A 23,354-nucleotide genomic window follows, 5' to 3' on the forward strand; every position below is an offset into this window, starting at 1 on the left:
AAGGAATGACGAAGTGCTGGATATGGCTGGCGAGGAGAGGCAGCTTTTAGATGAGATACGGAGGAGACTGAAGGTATGGATAGAGTTAGTGCTTAGCGGGGAGGGGATGTTGAAAATGGGGTTAGAGGGTAGAATGTTAGGGAAACGAGGGAGGGGAAGGAAAAGAATATGATTTTTAGATAGATTGAAAGAGAGTAGGCCTTACAGTGAGTTAAAGAAGGTAGTGCTGGAAGGAAAGGGAGGCTCCCAGCTCACTTCTTGAATACTCCATGAAAACCTACCTTAATCGGTAGAATACTATAATAATAATAATATTAAGAGATGTTTCCTTGAGCTCTGTGCCTCATGCATGCATTGGTAATCTCAGACTATGTAAAAATCCTGTTTACCCGTATAGCATCTTCGTCCCTGTTACATGGAGTGGCATCACATGGGCGCCAATCTGGCCTTTTTCAAATGAGGCTAAAATTGACCGTTGCCATTCCTCTAAACTGGGAATTATAAAACCAAATAATTTGAATAATATGAATACACTAATGGTGGGTAACGAATCGCGATCAATGCCTTTCGTTTTCTTTGATGAAGGAAACTACCTTATTGGTTGGATCAAAGATTTCCTAAACGATTGCAAACAAAGGGATGTTTTGGATAGAGTTTGGTCGGATACAATTCAAGTTACCTCAGGAGTACCCCAAGAAAGTTTTATCGGCCCTCTTTTGTTGCTTCTTTTCATTAATGATATAACCACTGTGGTCACGAGCAAAATCTGCCTCTTCGCAGATGATGTAGTTTTATACAGAGAAGTTTATGACCATAGCGTTAGGCTAGCATTAGAAAAGGACCTCGTTACCGTAAAAGACTGGTGCATTACTTGGGAGTTAGAATTAAATCTTGAATTAAATTATTTGGTTTTAGAAATCCCAATTTAGACGAATGTTAATGGTCAATTTTAACCTCGTTTGAAAAAAGGTCTGATTGGCGCCCAAACGATGCCACTCCATGTGAAGTCACAGACACCTAGATTCTATACGATTAGTCTGAGATTACCAATGCATGTGCATGAAGCACAGAGCTCAGGGAAACATGTCTTAATAATCACCTATTAAAACTGCCTAAGGTAGGAAAGTTTCCTTCGTTTGATAGGGTATTAATAATCCTAATTTAAGCCAAGCGCTACCAGCTAGCAGTGTACTCTGCTACCTGCTAGCACCCTGCATTGTATCAGCCCTCCAAGCCTCGCCCCAAGGCCACCTCACATGCCGACAGCGGGAACCAGAATGACGTCACATGTCGTTTTCCCAGCATTTATACTTAGCAGTCGCATTTTCGAGCGCTTAAAAATTTTCACTTTTCATTTATTTGCTAAAAATAGATATCATCATTTAAAAATGTAAAAGCGTGAAATAAGTACTCCAGGAGTAATAATCTTTCGATTTAGACAGTAAAAAAATAATAGGAAACCACCCTATTCCAATGGAAATTGTCTGGAGGCTCATACTATAATAACGTTAGCCAAAGGTTTTTAATAGAAAGCCATGGTCTGTGAATCGATCCCATTGAAGGGAAATTTTTTCTCATGGTAATTCATGTTACATTTTAATGTTCTTGATACTAATATTTATAGCAAAAAATAATAACTTCAGTCAAACATCTGGCTCTGAATGCATTAAGTTACATATTTTTGTGAGGTTAGAATTAAAAAAAATCTTCGAGAATGTCGAAAACTTATATTGCACGTTGGAAAAATAAGATTTTTATGTCGAGGATAAATGAGATGAAGTATAAAATTTCAAATTTATTCAACTATTTCTAGTATGGCATTGTACGGTTTCTTATTTTCTAGTTTTGTACTTGCCGCCATCGAACTTCCGTTTTGTGTTGCTAGTGACACCAACGGTGGGTTAGGAAAATTATGTTTGTGTAATATTGGCTATCTTGTTTTGTAATGGCAGCCCTGCTTTTGCATCAGCTGTTTGCAGAATGAAAGGAGGACATAGGTCCATGGATATTACTTTTGGTTAACCCCAGTTTCACTAGATCATACCTCCCCTATGTGGAAACGAAACAAAACATTAGGAAAGGCCCATGTTCGTCATATGCTATGTAAGTACATTTTTTGTTGTAGCAATGTTTGATTGAAACTATTAAGCACCTGTACTTACAGTGATTAATCAATCAACTTCTGCTGCTTCATGGTTCTAATGCCACTTTCAGTTCGGAGTGTTCCGCAGGGTAAATTGTTTAACAACTACAAAGAAATTATTCCAAAGAGACGTCAGCGGTCGAGTTACTGAATATATCTTGAATTTTAATAATTAGGTTTATTTTGGCGATTGGGACGAGAGCAGTATCGAGTTTTTTTTCCAGTGACTTCCATGATCTAAAATTTGTTACTTTCGGCGTAGCGGTATATATTTCACATTTATTCACCAGTAAAGTAATTAATCGCATTTTCGTCAATGGATGTATAGTGGTTTTTTTCGTCCGGTTCAAATGCTTGGAACGACTTTGGATATCAATACGTTGAATGCTAATGTGGTCGTATAGTTATTTTTTATCAGTGTATTAATGCTGAGTGTGGGTATTGCATTAAAATAAGCGAGGTGCGGTTGAGGAGTTGGTAATGTTGAATGTGATGAAAACATTTATTACACCACCATGGAGTGTTTCAGCGAGGCGGCATTTGGGGAGCAAATTAAGACACTTAAAACTCGCTAAAACTACAAGTATTGATGTTTAAATTAAAATATATTTTAAGAATTTGTATTTTTTGCGGTAGGAACATGCTTAGTTGACTTTTTTAAAAAGTCTTGCGGTATAATTCGTAGGAGTTGAATAAATTATTTATATTGACGTGCGGACATTGTTTTGTAAACAACGCTCATGTTATGTTGAGCCCTAGAGTAAATACTTGAAGGTATGCATTTCTGTCATGTATTCCAATGAGCTAAATTATCCACGAAGGATGTGTGGCTGATATATATTCGTGTCTTATGTAAAAAGAGTATACTTTTGAGAGAGTATGACTTTATTCCTATTTTTACTTTCTTGTAACTTCGACAGAATTTTGGTTATAGATAATAGTAACAGTGGGTCAAAAAATCATCTCTGTATGATGAACTGTTAATTTAATAAAGAAAATCAAATGGTACTCGTCTTAAATTACCATTGCCATTCATTTAAAGTTTGGCTTTGATCTTTCATTCATATTTACATTAGATAGCTGCATTGGCAAGGCAGCATGGCCTCTAGTGAGACATAACTTGCTTTTTTACTTTGGAAATAACTCGCCTGTTAATACTTCTGTAATATGAATTTTGACTTTGTTTCTAGATTTCATTCTTGCGGTTACTCTGCAGTCCAATTGCATAGTTTGTACTGAATAAACACCAGAAAAATGTTCAGCTTTGAAGGGGACTTCCGGAGGAAGCCTCAGCAGGATCTGTCAGGTGCAACTCGCAAGGAGAAAAGAGAGGCTTTGCTTCAACGAGCTCAGAGTGAACGTTTTAAAAGAGAGGTAAGGGAAACATTTATACTTCTGGGTCTGGAAGTTAATCGAATTCTTTGGCTTTAAGATCTGTTGGATGGATCATAGACTGAATATTAGCCATCGTCCTCTCTTGCAATATTTTATATCCTTCATATTGGCACTCGTTCATTACTTCTAACCCTGGTGTGTTAAAGGTTCCTATTACTTGGTTTATTGAAGACTCATTTATTGAGCCTTATTATCTAGTTTCTTCTTAATCTCACTTACTCACAATATCTAGAAATTTTCCCATATATGCTTACAGATGAGGTAGTTTGGATTTATGCCTGCCACTACAGTTGTATGTTCAATCCTACAGGAGAGAGATATATTTTTAACTAAGTATGAGTTGGTTTTGAGTGCGTTAAGATGAAGGTTACTTATGACCTTATGCACTGAGGTAATAATTTTGCCAATAAGAGGGCTTGTGGAAAATATGGGAGGTCTGACTACATTAAGTACCCACTTGCAAATTGCTTTTAATGCAACAGCTGGAACCACTAATTTCATCTCGGATGATATATTGAATGAGAGCTGGGTTTTATACATGAATGTATCAATTGGTAATGCATGACCATTCTTTGTAATTAAATGTACTTTCCTTGAGCAGAAGCCAAATCTGTTAATTTCCCATAAAATATCCTTAAAATTGTATGTCAGATTATCATATAATGTAATTTAAGCATCACGTAATCATATCTGAAATTTTGTCCGTAATGGAATGATTTTTTGAGATACTACATACTTTGAGGGTCAATATGTTACCCTCAGAAGACTTAAGTTGAGAGCTTTGGCAGTTACCCTTGAGGTGGCTTTTTTGCATATTTGAACTTCTTGGAATTTGCGCAATGTTTTTCTGTGAAATGGGAATGAAGTCGATGAAAATCCCGAATACTTGTTTTGGGAGACTTGGTAGCTATGCCAGGAAAAGAACATATGTGTGCTTTACATATTTCATCTATTGAAAAGATACATTACCTGTTAGGTACATAACATGTGTGATAAATTGTGGTGAGAGATCCAACCATGTATTATATAGATCATCCTTCACAAATTTTCATTCCCAGAATCTTCCAGGCGATAGTATTGATTTTTCATCATACATATTCCTTTTTTCATGTTTTTATTTATTTTCAATTGCATGCCATATAGAAAGCTGTGAGGTCTGCTTAGTTATTGTATTTCACTCATCAAATGCTGCTCTCATTGCTCTCTTTTTTCATCAAATGTCCTCATTTTCCCCGCATTTCATCCTTACTTGCTAGCCATGAAGTTGTGGGCTCATATCTCGCCTGGAAGTTGAAGTTTTTGCTAACAGAGTATGGATATATGTTTATATTCTCAAGTTAAACACAAGAGAAGGCTGATTAGTCCTAAATATATTAATTTGTATGAAGGCACAATTGTTAGTGCATATTATTTTTTCACTAATTTCATTGGCTTTCATGCTTTCAATTTCAATCCTGGTATATACTAATCCTGGTTTTTTATGGCCGAATGAAATATGAAAATACCTTGTCATAAATATTTGTTTGATTAAAATTTTTACCCGTGTTTGGCTTTTGTATGGGCTTGAAATTGTTTTATGCCAGTTAATACGAAACATAGTTTTTACTCTGAAATATTATTGGTATTTGATTGGTATGTGATAGATGTGGATGTCCTCAATACCCAATAATTCATGTTAACTGAAATTGGCCTATTCATAATTTTTGGTTCTTCTGAAAGATTTTGTTGGTCGTTGTTAATTTCTTACTTTTGAGTTATTTTCATTGTGAAAGTTGTTGGCTATTTTACATATGGTTTTAATAATTGGCCTCTAGGATTGTTTAATGTAGCATATCAACTGTGAAATCTGTTGTTTGAGCACTGAATATTCTTTTTTGTTTAGGAATCCCGTCGACAGCATAATAGTGCCATATTAATTCAGGCATTTTACCGAGGGCATAGAACCAGATGCTTCCTTCAAAAAAGGTTAAGAGAAGAATTTGATTGCAAGATAAGAGAGGGTAATTTATCGCAATGGACAGTTGATGATATTTTGACACCCCTTCGGTGCTTGCTCTCATTTTATAGTGAATCTTTGGATGCCCAAAGGCTGGTAAGTTCTTCACCTTAATCACCATGTTTTTTTATGAAAGTAGTGTTGCTATTTTCAATTCATCATTAATTTTCATGCTCATTGGCCATCTTAACTCTTTCCTGACAAGATTTATTTTGGGAATAAAAAAAACATTATCTACGAAAAATGTTGATTCATGTGTTTAATTGTTTACACTGATCAGTTCATTTCTCAGTTGTATATGTGTTGTATTACCGAGATTGCACTGTAAAAATTGTTGCTATCTTCGTGTTTATCAAAGATAAATATGCAAAAATGTCCCATTGTGTTAAAATATTTAATGATATGTGCTTTTCTTATTTTACAGGCATGCATATCACAACAATTAATTAGGCTTTCTAAAGTGATCATCAAACTTTGTGTGAATGGGAATCAAATTCCAGCGAATGCAGCAGCACCAAATTCCATGGATACTTCCAAATCTCCCCTGGCCATATCCCTTAATGAGAATGTACTCTGGGCATGGCGGATTCGAAGACTGCTGAACCTTTGTCTGTGCAGTGCCCTGTCAATAGCATCTGTTACCTCTGTGAATATGGAAGACGATGGCATGGCAAGTAGTGCTGCAGCTGGAATGGCTCTTCCCCTTCGAATGTTTGAAGTTTTTACTTTTAAAGAAAGCTTGGAGAGTGGCTTAGAAGAAAAAAGTGCACCTTTGGTTGTTCGTCACTTATTTCAAACATATCAGTTCCTCATCAAAAAAGGTAAGTTTTGAGAATAGGGAGCTAATTACTGTTATCATAAAGGTATTCAATCGGTTAAGGTAGGTTTGCATGGAGCATTTGTGAATTACTCCGGCAGTCTTCCCTCCTATCATGGGCCTCCCTCCTCAGTTCATAATAAGGTGTATTCCCATTCATCTATTTAAAACTCCTATTCTCTCCACACCCTACCATACATTCTTACCCCTCACATGATTTTCAACATTTTCTCCCTGCTCAGTAGTTACTCCATCCAAACCTCCTCCATATCTATCTTGAAGCCTTCTCTCATTGTCCACCATACCCAGTACTTCATCATTCCTCTTCCCCTCTGTCCACTTTGCCTTCTCCATCCTCCTCTGTACCCGTATTTCAAATGCTTTGTCTCTTCTCGTCCTCCTTCCTCAGCATCCATGTTTCTGTACCGTGAAGTGCTTCATCTCCAGATCAGACTCTTAACTAGCCTTCTCTATAAAATCTATCTATTTATCTAGTGATTATCCTTTCAATCAATATCAAAATTCATTTGATTACTACTTTTCAGAATTTACTTTTCTGTTTGTTTGCTGAAAGGGTTAAGTTATGGAAGTGTCTCTATTAATTTGCATAATTTGGTGGTTTTGCCTGCACATACTTATTGGAGGGTGTGGATCCAAACTTTAGGTTTTGGGAATCATCACTACTTGTTCTCTTTATCAACCTCCTCTTTCAATGTAAAAAACAATATTATTACTATCTTTCATGGTAATAGAATCAAATATTGTTCTCAGTACCAATTGAATTTGATCTCCCCAAGTGTCAGGGTTTGCTTCTTGTCTGCAGTTTGGCATACATGGGACATTCTTTTTGACTTTGTGGACCGGTTAAAGTTTTTGTCATGTCATATTAAATGTATATGTGGTAGTAAATTCTTATCATCTTGTGGCTGGACTGGCCCACCTCAATTGGCTGGCATGGAAGTAGAGAAAGTTTGAAGATCAGGTCTGTCAACAGTTGAATTTCATAATTTTTGTTGATGTACTTCCATTGAAATGGCTGTTTAAATTTATTTGAATTGCTTGTATGTTTTTATCCTCAGTGAGTGACTCTTTGCTTTAACAATTGCAGGTTATTTTGAGCATTTGCGCTGGCTGATTGAGCAGAGAACCCCTCCCCTTCTTGGCGTTTCACCTCGTCCACCAACTCCTCTGGCAGCTTGTCTTGTCGACCTCCTCGCTCGACCTCTTCTTCTTCTCTCTTCCCACAGGGAGCCAGATTATGTCCAGTAAGATAGCTTAATTTCTTTAATTATTGGAAGTTGCATGCATTATATTCATCAACTTAAGTGTCAAAAATGCTTGGCAGTAATTGACGGGTTGTGATATCAAATTCTTATGATTGTTAATAGAAAGAGTTAGCTCTTGCTCTTTGAAAAAAAATTGTGCCGTTTGCATATTAAGATTAAAACTTTAACTATGGTCTTCACTTATTAATAAATGCAAAACTAAGTTCCCGCTGCTTGTCAATAGATGGCTATAGCAGTGATTTCTGGCCAATTTTGACGCATCGGAAACTTCATGAACGTTCGGTAAACATATCGCTTGGTGACAACAGTGAGTTTTTTTTGTATCATGTCCTTATTGTTGTGTGAAAGTATGATTTTGTGGCAAATAACGTTGTGGCATGAGAAAGTGATTATGTACACGATACAGCATGACAATACTCGACCTCACATTGCCAAACCCACATGGTAACTCTCAAATGGGAAGTCCTAATCCACCCACATATTTATTACACATATATATTCAACAGGCATTGCTCCATCCAATTATTACTTGTTCCATTCGATGGTACACGGTCAGGATTTTCCTGCATATTAAGGCATCAAAAAATGGCTTGATTTTTTGATAGCCTCCAAAGATGAACACTTTCAGTAATTACTTCACTGTATTCCAGCTCTGCCAGTAAGATGGGAAGAAGTATCTAGTGATGGGAAATACTTTGAATTATTCATTTGTTACCATTTTTTCACAATAAAGTTGTATTTTCATTTTAAAAAGCTGCAAGAACTTATGTAGTTGTTTACCTAATAATAACAAAAATTAAAGTTAGCTCTCGTGTCAAGAAATATGGTTCATAGCCAAATTTATGTTGTATGTGAAATGAAAAATCTGCTAGCTCAAGTGTCTGTATTAATAAATACATGGGGTGTCTCTTCTTTTAAATGGCATCTGTATAACCTTCCAACATCCAACTGCTTGCAAAACGTCATTGGCTTAATTGAACTTATAAATATTTTGTTTTGTTTGGAGAAGACTAGATGTTGATTTTAGCGAGCTATTGTCTATCAGAATTTTGAATTTTGAAGTGTAGATCAAAGGAAGTAGGACAAGGAGTAACTTTCAAATAGAGAAGCCATAAATTTTGTTGACACCTTCACTGAAAGTATATATGTACTATCATTTGCAAAAGTCTTGCAACAAATCGAGCGGCGCCACTTTCGCTCCATTGTCGATTTCTGGCCACCATTAAGATTGAATGATCACTATCTAGGTATGAATCTTCATGGTAGCTCGGGAACGACTCACGAACGGGTCATCGTGACACGGGAGTGAGACCACAGATATATACAATAGATTGGCAGTGCCTATGTTTTCCTCACGGTAGCGCTGAAGCCGGCCGGCAGAAGAATTTTGCGCAACTAGCCATCTTGCTTTCACCGACCGTTGCTCATGTGCCATTAACATACGTGTATTTGAGAGGCTACTTTTCCTATTTTTGGAGCTTTTTAAAAGAAGAATGGTGAACCACTGCGTTATGTGGGGGTGCACATTTAAGTATACTACGAGGGGAAATTTTCCTGGGAGCGAAAATGTGTCTCTACACGCGTAAATAATAGATATAAGGAAAGCATGGTTTGCGTTCAGCAATGTCTCCGCTTCCATCTCACAGAGCATGAAAATATTTTCCAAAGCCTTTTTTTTGTACGTATCGCCACGAAATTTATATCACGTGAAGTGCAGGTTATGCTCTACCTTTTTAAATTTATTGTTGACAAAATTCACATAGTTGTAGAAATAGCATCATGAAACTGTGACACGTTATTTTTGCTGAAATGCAAATTGCTCTCGAAAACAAATTCTAAAGGTGTGTGACGGAAGCGGATATTTACCGGAGTTTCTGAAAGCGATATCATTTCAAATGCAGTAGCTTCATATCTCTAGGATCGGTAATTAACCCCTCAAGCGCGGCGGGCATTTATTTAAATACCATCCCAGCGGCCGGATGAGATTAAGAAGACTTCACCTTATTGGCATACTATCATTCAATAATTTATATCGTTCATAATATACGATCATTATCATTAAAATTTTTTGTAAACTTGCATAATGTAGTGCGCTACTATATAATAATTTTTCAAGCGATTTGAATAAATATAGGCGTTGAGTTTTTCGACCGAAGTCGTCAATGTGCTGGTTTAAAACGGTATTTCATCGAATCATTTTAAAAATTTCTGAAGGCCTAAAGTCGTTATGAATATTTTATTGGAGAGGGAAAGCATTTCTTCAAAAGATAGAGCAATTTGTTTTAATCTAAAATACAATATCTGGCGGAGAAAAAAAAATTATATACAGTAGGTCAGGAAGCGTACTGGGTACGCATGACGGCGTTGAGGGGTTAATAACATGTGCATTCTCTGTCTCGGTGTCTGTGTTTTGATGACGGAATCATCATGATGTTTTAAGTTGTGTTTTCTGTGTTTACCAAGAAAAGACTTTCTCCAGTTTCCATTATGTCATATACTTTCCGCTGTTGCATTATTACATTGTATCGGAATTTTATTTCCGTTGTAGTATTATTATTTATTTAGATATGTAGAGCGTGTATTATGCACCTTTAACTCTATCTGGAAACTTAACGAATATATCTTTCAAAAGCATAAGTTTTGACTTAGTTAATATCTATTGAGTGAAATTCCGAGAAACTGATCGCTTAAATAATGGTTTGCATGTGCTCGCGGTGAAATGACGCGGTCACATTCATTATAATTCAACCTTTCCATGTAGCATTTATCAGGTATTTGATCATTTTGTGGCTTCTATATAGAACATGGTGTCTGTTATAATCACTTATCCCGGTAAGATAGAAATTCTAATTAAAAACGTACCCCCTCATGATGTAAGATTTATATTATAGTCTGCTTCCCCTTCGAATATTATAACAACATGAAACTGATTATTGATGATCATGGATCAAATCGTTGAGTTTTTTAAGCAAATAACTTCTTTTCAAGTTCGCAATTGGGTGATCGTGAGGGGAAATCCAAAACACTGCCTATATAAAATAATGTAAATTATATTTCTGATGCTTAAGGATAGGAATTCAATCGCATTGACTCTTTACGACCTCAGAAAAGCATTTTACAGCACCAAGCAGCATGCCTTGCTCAGAAAGTTAGATCATAATGGGTTTAAATAGGTTGAATCAAATTTAATTACGTAATATTTTTGGCCCGATTACTTATGGCAGTGAAAGGTTAGGTAGCATTGCTTCTACGTTTTTCGTCTAATTGACAACTCTAACTGAGCAACAACTCTTTGACAACAAAAATACAGTAAGTGGAAGCATCAAACCTTTGGAATTTTCGAATTATTTTGTTTGAATAGTGTGACAATGTCGCTGGTAAATCTAAGGGTGAACAATACCATGTATTCACGATTGTAGGCTACCTTCCTACACTAGCAGACGACGTAGTTAGCCATTTTCCCCATCTGCTACGCCCCTTCTACATTTGGGACACAATATTTTTTTTTCGAGATAACTCATGCATATGGATTCCAATTCCATAATATTGAGCAGGAACCGAATTAGGATTAATCTTAGCTCAGCTTATATTACCAATTTCATAACTTCGTCACGGTTATGTTCCGCTCAAAGATGGGTTAATTTACCACGTAAGTGTCAAGATCGGTCCCTTTCTTTTTAATTGGATACATCTTAAACGAAAATGACAACGTTTTCTATAGTTCATAGCCTTAATCAATGCGCCATTATCTTTCACAATGTAATTTTCCTCCAGTTCCCTACTTACGCAAACGCATAGGTCGGTGAAAGCAACATGGCCGCCAGCAGAAAGGCATGGCTTCACCCCCCCCACTCCCATTGCCAATCTATTGTATATATCTGTGAGTGAGACGTAGGAAATCATTACGATGTTCAGTTGAGTAAACGAGCGTAGATGTTATTAAGTCGTCGCGGCGTTAGAGATTATTTTTGTGCCCGTAGTTGACTGGAGTAGATAATTGAAAATATTTACCCGTTAAAAGAGTGGTGAGAGTTACCTATGACGCCTGGCTTCCAATGGCCCCAAAAGGCCGGCTGGGGGCACGATTTCGCCATTAGGAACACGGAAATCAACTCGCTCGTAACCCTTTTTTTACGGATTCAACGTCGTTCAGGAGACTTTATATTAAGTTGTTGAAATATTTGTTCGATATAGAAGAATTAATAAATGAAAAAAATTAACTGGCAATTTTCATTGGCATTAAATAGTTCTTTACGTCAGCTAATAGGTTCTGCACCTCGTCTTGCCCTACATCTTTATCCCAAATTTATCAGCCAGGGATGAGGAAGTAGGTTACCTGGAGTAAAACTTGCAGGCCGTAAGTGATTCTCACGTACTTCCAAAATAGTGAAAATAGGGCCAATTTGTAGCCCTATCATATATACATGTTGATGCCACAATTTGCTTGAAGAAAATACGCACTAGAAAAATAGTTGATAAACACCTCAAGATAAGCCTTTCCTATATTTAAAAATAAGGGCCGTGGTGCGTGCACGATTAAGGATTACCATTACATAGGTTATTCCTAGGATTGTACTTAGTAGATCAGCTGGTCTCACATTCTGTCCCTTTCCAACAAAATTACTGTATTAAAAAAAACACTGATTGTAGAATACTGAAGCCTAAAGTTTATAAGTAAAATTCTTCACTTAATTTATATATTTTTCTATCTCTAAGACAAGTTTCCGTCACTGCTCAATTACGAAACGAAAAATGGTTAAATTGTTCTGAAAAACTTTACTGGAGAAATTAACTTGGTAGGAAATGGCGACAAGTTGATGACAAATAGGCAGCATACAACCATAGAGTAAGTATATTATATATACTTACTCTATGATACAACATAGGCGGGCAGCATAATCGCTGCAAAATATCATTCATAATTTTCTTTTTAATCAGATAAAATTGATCTATTTAAGAAATTACGTATATGGAACCTTAGATTATTACGATAGTTCTCATTCCAAAGGTTAATAATGTTGAGCAGTTACGGACCTGTAAAGGAAACCATATAGCACTAGGAATTACATTCACCAGTGATTCTAATTGGAGTTCCTTCAAGAAAACGCAATTGATTCGTCCTACCGCGCTAACTACGCCTGATTCCCGTCGCATGGTCATTTAAATTAGAAATTTGTTGCAAAAAATGCTCAAATTCAACAGCTGGTACCCTCTTAACATAAATTTCAAAAATAAAAAAAACTTTAAAATAAAATACGGCTTTGCGGAGGATAAAAAATTTCGGCCACGGGAAGGACTTGAACGCAGGTCCCTCCTATCACCAGCCCGCCTGTTAATCCACTGAGCTATTACTAGCTCAAGGTCAACACGTTGTAATTTTGATTATTTGTTATTATTGTAACACTGAGCTCCTTCATGTGCTTCTCCTACGGCTTCTCACTTGAACGAATTTGATCAAAATAATCACTTTCTCGGTATATTAGTCTTTTATTCGTTTATATGATTATAACTAGAGCACGGAGGCTTTCGCATACTCTATGTTTCGGCTGGTTAGTATATACAATAGGAATATAATGATGTTGTCGCCTGCGACTTCGGTATGGTATCGTCTTTTTAAGTTATTATTATTTGTTATTATGTTTCAAACTCGGTACTTGTATTTCTAATGAAGCAAGCGTATACATTCATTACAAACAGAAATTCTGTTAGGATTTGCTTACGTCCTTCTTACTCGACTTGAAAGGTTTTATGAAATGAGCTGCAGTTCCACTGATGCCTCAAACATAAAACGTATGGCCAACAAACACATTTCCTAATACAATGTAACCTACTTAATGCAAGTAGATAATTCAATTAATAATGCTAAGTAAGTATCCTACATTATCCCGAATTCATCAGTGTATATGTAAATGATTGCATCTAAATAAGATAACTTAATCATCAACGATATAGCAGCTTAGAGTTATTATTCGCATTCACACTAATTCAGCAGTAGAACATATTATCAAACAATACCTGTTGAAATCCGTCAATCATTAAAAATGGGACTTTTAGCTGGAATTAAGTTTTCCTCGTCATACTTTGAATAAGTGGAAAGGAATACATCTTTACCGATTGACGGACGTCGGAGAACTCTGTTATTACTTACGCAACGATTAATGCCGATCAGCTTAACTAATTCATATTTTACGTGTTTGCTCAGATATTTATATGATGAAACACTGGGAATTTCAAAGCTGCCTCGTATCATATGTTGTAGATATTGTATTAAAACATCAACCCGAGTCGATAGATGTAAACAAAAGTCCACAAAAGTCTACCATGTTCACAGTGAACGACTCGTGATTTCCAGCTCTCTGAAAAGAGCTGAGATCACTCAAAAAGAGCCAAGCTACCAACTTTTTAAAATCTCTCCGAGGAATTACCTTCGATCTTTCCTACTGCATTAATTGCTACAATGTGTTTGGGGGAATATCATGAACATTAATTTCACTTAAATGGAAGCGGTCAAATCCCGAGACTGAAAAGGATGACAAAATACCTCAACCACCCAATGACCCGTTCTCCATGCATTGAACCATGAAGACTAGTATTGGATTGTTGCATACACCTGAAAACCATACAATTACCGGGCACAATCTTTGTGGAGCGAAAGTGGCGCCGCTCGATTTGTTGCAAGACTTTTGCAAATGATAGTACATATTTCTAATTCTACGACAGTATGTAGTTGAAAGGTGGAAGTCATTATTTTACTAGAGGACAAGTTTTGTGAATTGCCCCATTTTTGATTGGATTCATGTGTTGAAATATTTGTTATTGCTAGTTTGTTTTAAAAATAGCATTGATTTTGTATATATAATTTCAGATATTACTGTCTCAAAACATTTATATCTCATGATATTGCTTTACAGGAATTATGTTCTACGATTATTTGCCCGGCACATCCTAAGTCCCCTGCCGTCTGATGCCATTCGACTGTTTGTGCTTCCTTATCTGTCGTCTTTGCCTTCGTTCCCGTATGTGGCGCTTCTAGAGGCACTGCAGCCTCATTCATGGTCTGCAGATGATGCGACTGGACTGATTGACATAGATGATGAAGATTCTGATGAAGACCCTTGCCAAATTAATGGTAAAGGCATGGGCACAAGGCTAAATATTTATAAGCATCACTGTTATTCATTTGTTAGGGAAGAAATATCGCAGAAGAGAGTAACTGTACCTCACACCACTTGGCTACTGCATTCACTGCTCACACTTGAAGGAAGACAGTATGGTAAGTTGAGAAAGATGGAGTACATGTTTTTATTATAATAATTGTATGGTCTCATACATAGCTTTGGCATTAAGAGTGAATCTCCCATAGTCATTCTATTAGAAGCTGTATTTCTATGACTGCCTGTTTTTACTGTGCATTCCACCATCTTGTTAAACGAGTGGTTCTTCTACATATTTTGTTGCTAAAGATCTTACTGTAAAACCTCTAATATTGACTTAATGTTAGCATTGTAAGCTAGAGTATTTGTAAAAAGTACGGTGTATTTATGGATTTTGGGTTTTAGTCAACTTACTTCTTGTCATTCATCATTTTTTTCTTCAACAATTAATTACTAAAACTAGGGATGGGTCGAATAGCAGATTTCTCGAATTCGAATATCGAATTCGAATATTAAATCATTGCTCGAATATTCGAATACCTTGAATACTAAACGATGAATGCTGGAATGTTTGACTCAGTTGCATATGCAGCAGGCAACAGAAGATTTTGGGGAGTAATTTTGATTTCCTTTAAAGGATTCGAACAGGAATTTAGCTGATTAATGGAATATTTTAATTTTATGGAAACAATTGGGCATATAATTAATTCAACTAGTATCGCTTTACCCCCACTACTGCTGCCAAGTGCTAGCTGACAATCTGAGGCATTTTGTAAAATACAAGCTCTTCTCCACCGGATTTTCTTCGATTACTTTTCAGTCCATCTTTGGGAGTTCTCACGAGATTAGAAGATGAATTGGAATTGCTATCAGGGAGAAACCAAGTATCCTGAGAAAATATCCCTTCGTCTGGGACTGTAACAATAAAGATTTATAGCACCACTCATAAATTGTAACATGATATATGTTTTCGGAAAAAAATACCGCATCAACTTCCGAGAAGCTCTGCTGCTCATATCGAGTCTCGCCAGAATGCCAAGTCTCCGTCGTCTTTTGACATTTATTTCTTTGCGTAAAATGCTTAAATAAACTCAGAAATACGTCTTGTTTGGTCTTATTATTTTTGAAATTACGCGCACATTACTAATATTTCAATCCAATAAAGGTATAACATCAATTGACGAAAGTCATTCTTAGACACCTTTTGTGCTAATAGATTACTCATGCAGCGGTTGACCTCCACAGAAATGGGGAACTTCGAAGCTGGTAGGAAAAAAAAGGTCAGTGGGGGAGAAAAGGGGGGGTGCGAAACACGTTTCTATTGTTCTCGCGTAACTTGGTATTTTTTCGAAGTTAAGGTCTTCGTAATATGATCCCTGCGCGAGCTGTGGCCTTTTTTTTTATTTCGAAGAAGAGGAAAGCCTCAGAGGGGGGGCTAGTGCTGAATGGAGGGGGATACCAGATCTTGGGAAATGCGCTTATGTAAGTATCCCACGGTGCTCACGCAGCAGTTGACCTCCAGAAATGGGGAACTTCGAAGCAGGTAGCCAGAAAAAGGTCAGTGGGTGAGAAAAGGGGGGAGGGCGTGAAACACGTTTTTATTGTTCTCGTAACTTGATATTTTTTTGAAGCAGGGGTCTCCGTAATGCGATCCCTGCGCGAGCTGGGACCTTTTGTTTGATTTCGGAGAAGAGGAAAGCGTCAGAGTGGGTGAGGCGAGTGCTGAATGGAGGGGGATAGCGGATCGTGGGAAATGGCGTAAGGTTGCTATCCCACGGCACTGAGGTTCTCCTGGTGGGGGGAATCGGGGATTTTCGGATTTTTTCACCCGGATCAATTTAGGTTCCCCACGTCGGACTCTTTTCACCGATCTAACCCGGGCATTTGATGTAGTTCGTCAGCTTGCCTAAAACGGCGCTGCATGCACTAAACGACTAGAGTTCTCAACATTTTTCCGAGTCAACTACCAATGACGTGCGTGCGACAGTGTACGACAGAATTCAAAGTATTCGAGGTATTCGAGGCGGTACTTTTCGCATAACTATTCGAGACCTTGAATATCGAATACTTTCTAATATTCGAGGTATTCGAGTATTCGCGGATACTATTCGCACATCTCTAACTAAAACTAAACAACAGTTCGAATTCATTTGTATGACTCGTCTTTATTTTATATGGCAGTGCTGTTTGTTGCTAGAATTATGATATTGTATGACAAGATTAGAATTGAAGGTGTTCTTGAGTAATTGTAATTATTTGTTCTATTAATTTTATTTAGAATTTAGAAGTTCTTTATGCATAATAATCTTGTTTAAGGTGACCCATATTTGCTGTTTGTATTCCAGGCTTAAACAGGGATGCTATGGGAGTGGCTACCCTTAATTATCTCAGGATATTGGCTCGTTTGACCATGTGGATTAGCAAGGGGTGTAGGAGAAGGGGTCGTGCACGAGAGGGTGCTTCATCTGGCCAATCACATTCCAGCTCTCCCCTTTGCTCCGGTTCAACTGAGGAGGACGAAGAAGAGGAAGAGAGTGAGGATGACGATGAGGATAACTCGCGGACCTCTAAAGGAGCTAGGGAAGAGAGACAGGTGAGTGTCTAGGGTGATATATTTTTAATTTAATTTTATGGCACACACAATGTTGTTTCAAAAGGGTTGAAATTCCATCTTATCATTTTTGGGTGTATTCATGGCAGAGTTGAAGTAATTCATTTGCAAAAGAATTTGGTGCTCATGAGTAGAATATTTTGTGAATCAAGTTGCAAACCAATAGGGTAGTTTCCTTCATCAAAGAAAACGAAAGACATTGATTATGATTCGTTACCCACCATTAGTGTATACATAATATACAAATTTTTGGTTTTAGAAATCCCAGTATAGACGAAAGGCAATGGTCAATCTTATCCTCATTTGAAAAAGGCCTGTTTGGCGCCCATACGGTGCCACTCCACGTGACGTCACAGGGAACTAATTTTTATACGAGTAGATAGGAGTTTTGCATTGTCTGAGATTACCAGTGCATGCATGAGGCACAGAGCTCAGGGAAACATCTCTTAATAATCACGTATTAAAACTGCCTATGGTCGGAAAGTTTCCTTCATTTGATAAGGTATTAATAATCCTTATTTAAGCCAAGCGCTACGTGCTAGCAGCCTGCATCGCAGCGGTGCACATATCCTCACCCCAAGGTCACCTCTCACGGTGGCAGCGGGAACCAGAATGGCATCACATGGGCTTTTCCCAGCATTCATACTTTGTTGTCGCGCTTTCGCGTGCTTGAAAATTTTCACTTTTCATTTAATCATGAAAAATAGATATCGTCATTTAAAAATCTAAAAGTGTGAAATGCATACTCCAGGAGTAATAAACTTTCGATTTAGGCAATAAAAAAATAATAGGAAGCCACCCTATTGCAAATGCGACCCCTGGGGCAGGTGAAAGTCATTGTTTTGGAGAGGCTGTTTATGGTATAACTTGTCTCACCAGGTTGCCTTCAATTTCAGGGGAAATAAATTAGTATTGCCTCCTTAAAGCCTTTACAGTATTCCTTTTGTAGGTATAAAAATTTGGTAATGTTAAATTAGGTAGATAGTGACGTTGGAAGAGGTAAGAATGGAATTTAGAGACCAAAAGTGATACGTGGTACCTATCTGAAAGTGAAAGTCTGAGAATTGACTGAAATGCAGAAGAGGAGATGGAAGAATTTGTAAGGAAAACAAAGATCCCTCTGTAAAAACCTACCTCCGAGTTCATGAGAAAGATAGTAGCAATTCATTCACATTGAAATTATGTGTATACATTTTAAATTTTGTTTTAATCATAAATGCATTTATCTATGATGATTATTTTTTTAAATCAAACAGGCAATAGAAGAGTGTATTGTAATGCTGAATGATCCTGGTCGTGTCAATAGTCTTTTAGCTGCAGTGGACCATAGTAAAGATCCAGGAGTTTTACATGCTTTATGTCGCCTGTGTCACAATCTTTTACTCTCAAGGCATTTAGCTGTTCATCAATTCAGGTATGTAATCAGTATTTTCATCACGTATACTGCATTTCTTTTGTAATCCACTGTTTCCTCATTTTATGTCAGCCCATTCCACAATGATGTCATCTAACTATGTACATATTAAGAAAAATCTTCAATAGTTTTCAGGCTCATTATGTGGAATCTTGAATTCATGGTTCAATAAATCTATATATATGTACTGTGTTATTTCCATACAACTTTATTTTGCAAGCTCTAATCAGTTTCCACCCTTGTATATCTTGCTCAAGGTCATTTTCCCTTGAGAAGGACACTTGAGTTTTGTAGCTAGACTGACTCTTCATAGTCATGAAAGTCTGAGTACCTAAGTTTATTATTTAGGATCATTTTTTATCTTGATACTGTGTCTCTGTTTGAATTTTTTTAATATTCTGACAAGTTTGAGGACAACTTGCATTGTCTTCATTCAAGTAACTTTTTAGAGGCCTTATATGTATCTCCTTTGTCCTCCTGTTTCCTATTGCAGACTGCTATACATGTTAGCCTTTAAGCCATCATTTTTGCGGCGCCTTTGGTCTGCAATCTTGAGTGCGTCACAAGTATCGCCTCTTTTTGGGCCAGCGTCTGCTTCAGAGGGTCTAAAGAGCACATCGTCGTCCGTCATCACATTCTCACCTTCCAACTCTCGCCTCAACCTTCTGCGTCTCATCTCAGGGGGGGTGGAGACATCCCCAGAAGAGACGGGGCGCATTGTTCCATTGTTGGCCGTTTTCTGTGCTCTCTTCACTTTGCTTATTGTCACTCTTCATGACGGTGAATTCTATGGAGATGACAGCCTTCCAGGTCAGTTTTTTCAGCAATGTGCATTTATATTTGAGTGCTTGAAAATTGTATTGCCTAGTGTTTTAATATTCTACTGCTAAATTTGAATCTAATTATGTACTTTTTTCATGAATTATCAAGTTGTAATTATCTGTTCAGTTGTGATTTGGCCTTGTTTTCATTGTTACTTGGTATGATTTTAATTTGATGAAGCAGTGTAGTTCTATAATGAAGGATTATGGATAGAAACATTGATTTGGGTAAAACGGGTACAGTAGAAGTTCGTTATGACTTCTGAAGATCTCCAGAAAATCACTCGTTATAATGCTAACTTACTAAAGCTGATGCGTATTGAAAATTGCATCTTTTTTAAGTTATTACTGCACATAAATTATACGTATTTGCATTATTTATGCATTTATAAAATATGGAAGATATATGTATACTTGTCTTAGATTTGTGCATGTACAGTATTATTATTGCTATGAGTATGGACACTGCCGTTGCTGAAATCCTCATAAACCGTAGTTTTGGAGTATATGAGACCTGTGTGTAAATGAGGACAACTTTCCTTCGAGCAAATCTGTGAGTGTGTGAGTGAGGTTAGCAGCAATGACTTTTATGCCACTTTTATAAGGAGAGGGAAAGAGGTGCTGGCTAAGGAACTTAAATATGGGCAACCCAACAAATTGCTATTCAAACAATCGATAATGAGCTCTCTCCGTATTGTGCACTAATGATATCGCTATATTTTTCAACCGCAGGTGGTTCGTCCTCGCAAACGTCAATTAGACAGGAGCAACCAGCGTTGGCAGGGAACTCTCAAATGGCACTATCTTCACAGCAGCAACAGCCAAAACTCGTGCAAACATCACCAGCTACGAGTATGTCTTCATCTTCTCAGATAATGCCATTTTCACTCCCTGAATTGGCTTCCCTCAGCCTCTCACTCAAGGTAAAAATGCTTCTATGAGACATTCGATCTCAAATTTATCAGTAATTTGTGGCTGACTATGTGAATAGGAATGTTGTACCTTTCCTGCAGATTGTGTAAATAACTAAGTGAAATGGAATATGATAATAATGCTCTTGATATTTGATCCTATGTGGTATTTTTAAATTTAAAATCAGCATATGGGAGAGCTGTATATTCTTGTACATGATATGTATTTGCATGTCTGCATGCCATATATCTGCATTGCATTGGCTGCACATGTAGCAGTTTCTGATGTGACAATAGTGTATTATTAGAGTAATTTTGTGTTCTATTGTCGACAGATAAACAGAGATTTTTTTATAGTAGGAAGTAATTTCTGCAGGGGAAGACTAATACAGTTTCTAATGGGCAGTAGTGTTTTCATTGGACAGAAAAGCATAAGCTCTGCGTGTGCATTTTTTTTCTTCTCTATTATGAGATATTTATCTTATCTGCAATGTGTTTGACATCATTAGCACCTGATGCGATCAACATATACCATTTTATTGCAAACTTTTGTACTTTTACATAATTTTTTCATGATATGTCTTATATCTTTCTTTTGTAAGATCGTGGACAAATAATTTATTATGTATTACTGGGCAAAAAGTTTCACACAGCACGCTTTGGAAATATGGCCAGTTTATGGGTTTTCCCTGATTAAGGAATTCTGGATTCGGGGTGCTCAACTGTATAAGTCAAACAGTTTCTCTCCCATGCTGAAATTCATATCGGCAAAAGGCTCCATATAGTAAAATTTTTCGTTATATCTGCATTCATGACCTCCATTTTTATGTAAATGCTGGCCATGAAAGATGCTGTCGGCTACTATTTTTAAGTGTAAATAGCTCCTGCTGAATTAATTAGGTTTGCAATCTACGATATTTGCATTTCTGTAATTCATCTTCCCAGGGCCAGTCTATCTGATGCTTGCTTTCAATAAGGAGTGGAGTTGAAAGGTTGGGAAAAAGAGTAAACAAGGGCCATGATTGGATGAATGAAGTACATTTTAAAGTACCGTATAAGCACGTGTAAGAGGCGCACCTTTTTTCCCAGAAATTGCAGCCGAAAATGAGGGTGCGCCTCTTACACAAACTTCTTATCTTCCCCCCTCCCCTTCACCGGTCGCAAGTCTAAGGGGAACTGAGTGTCCTTGGTTTTCAGTGTGAGTCAGTCATCTGTAATCCTAGGTAAAAAACAAGCGGTAGGCAGGGGAGTTTCTCCCTTAGTAACGTATTTTTAAAATGCTCCTGTTTGCTTTTCTTGTAACTTGCTTTGCTTTTTTTGAACCTCGTGCGTGTCATACAATTATTGAAAGCTATCGAGATATCTTCGGGCTCAGTAGATGACTCACCTAGCATTAGGCCTCCATAAACAGGGAGATCGATCAAGGTCAGTTGGTGAGACGGGGTAGGGATGAAACACGTTTCCATTGTTCCCCTATAACTTGATGTTTTCCTATTTTCCTGTGGGGTCTCGGAAAGGAAAAAAAACGGCAGAAGCATTGGCTGATGGAGGGCCGAGTGTGGTTCCGTTAAATCTACGACGTGGTTATTATCCCACGGCGCTGAGATTGCTCCGGCGCTGAGATTGTTGTCCAAGCTCTTGGGAAGGTTCATGCTATGTGCCTGTCGTGTTTTGTCTTAAAGTTTTCCACGGCTGCAATTCTATTGCAATACTCCTGCGATAGCATTTAAACAAAATTCTTCGTGAATAGGACAAGCATCGTAGAGCAACGGCGTATGCGAAGAGAGGATCGGAACTCTTCCTACTCCCTCTTATGCCGCTATTACCGCCGCAGTTATCAAAATTTCCTCTTTCAATTACTATTGAAAGAGGAAAGTTCGATAACTGTCGAAATTCCAGGCGTACGTCTGCAACACCGCGCGATAGTATAAAAAAAATGCCGCAAAATTTTTTTCTTCATAGCTCCGACGCTAAAAATAGGGGTGCGCCTCTTACACACGCTTATATGGTATTTTAAATGGCTGTAACAGCATGTAGCTTTTGAAACCTATTTCTGTTTTCATGTTTTTGTCAGGATGCTTGCCTAGGTCTCGTGGAACTTGCCTTCCCAGAATCCCGACCTGGTGTTCATGATGACTACAGGACTGCCCTAAGAGGACAACCTCAGTCTGTTTGGACGTATGGGAGTGATGGCATTAGCCAACTGTCAACTCAGGGAAGCGTAAACAATCAGAAGAGGAGGCTGCATCGTCAAAGGACAAAGTGGAGGAAGAGAAGGTCAAGACTTGTGTGGTCACACTTATTCAAGGTGGGCTTCGGAATTGAAAATTTGAATTGTTTTAAAAAGGGACGGGTGGATCCAAAACACTTTCAGATCTGGATGTGAACTGGATCTTTGATTTCAGCTGCCAGGTCATTGTACATATATTTTTGGTTGCTGGTGCATTTTTATTCCATGCCAAGAAAAAAAGCTATCAAAGTAATGAAGTATCTTTTGAGTTTTTAAAATTTTAGCGATTCTATTTCATCTTGAGTGCTGTGTAATATTATTAATTTTATTGAATAATTTGTACTCTTTAACTCACCAGAATAACTTTTCTATAGATATTTTTCATTCTCATTTGCTGGCATTTTTAAATTTTATTTATTTTGCGTAGTTCATAACTCATTTTAAAAAGTCAATGCTTCAAAAATTATTTTTTAATTAATGAAAACCCTTAGCAGTGCATGAGAATAAAAAGATCAAAAGTACACTTTAAGTTTTGCCCATGGTAGGCAAGGGTTGCTACAAAAAAGGTTGCGTCAA

At 37.3% G+C, this 23,354-nt stretch overlaps 1 protein-coding gene across 1 annotated transcript in view; it reads left to right on the forward strand.

Annotated features, from left to right (window-relative positions):
- Positions 1-1,933: 1,933 nt before the first annotated feature.
- The window catches only part of LOC124157051 (ubiquitin-protein ligase E3C), a 47,349-nt gene continuing 25,928 nt past the window's right edge, over positions 1,934-23,354 (forward strand). Inside the window, exons 1-11 of the mRNA XM_046531527.1 lie at positions 1,934-2,103; positions 3,334-3,517; positions 5,421-5,630; positions 5,959-6,355; positions 7,460-7,616; positions 14,549-14,910; positions 17,137-17,384; positions 18,659-18,816; positions 19,310-19,626; positions 20,370-20,560; positions 22,623-22,856. Of these exons, the coding sequence (XP_046387483.1) occupies positions 3,398-3,517; positions 5,421-5,630; positions 5,959-6,355; positions 7,460-7,616; positions 14,549-14,910; positions 17,137-17,384; positions 18,659-18,816; positions 19,310-19,626; positions 20,370-20,560; positions 22,623-22,856 (2,394 nt within the window). The 5' untranslated portion in view covers positions 1,934-2,103; positions 3,334-3,397. The remainder of the gene's footprint in view (positions 2,104-3,333; positions 3,518-5,420; positions 5,631-5,958; positions 6,356-7,459; positions 7,617-14,548; positions 14,911-17,136; positions 17,385-18,658; positions 18,817-19,309; positions 19,627-20,369; positions 20,561-22,622; positions 22,857-23,354) is intronic.

Source organism: Ischnura elegans, chromosome 4 (assembly GCF_921293095.1).
Source record: "Ischnura elegans chromosome 4, ioIscEleg1.1, whole genome shotgun sequence".
Lineage (NCBI taxonomy): Eukaryota > Metazoa > Arthropoda > Insecta > Odonata > Coenagrionidae > Ischnura > Ischnura elegans.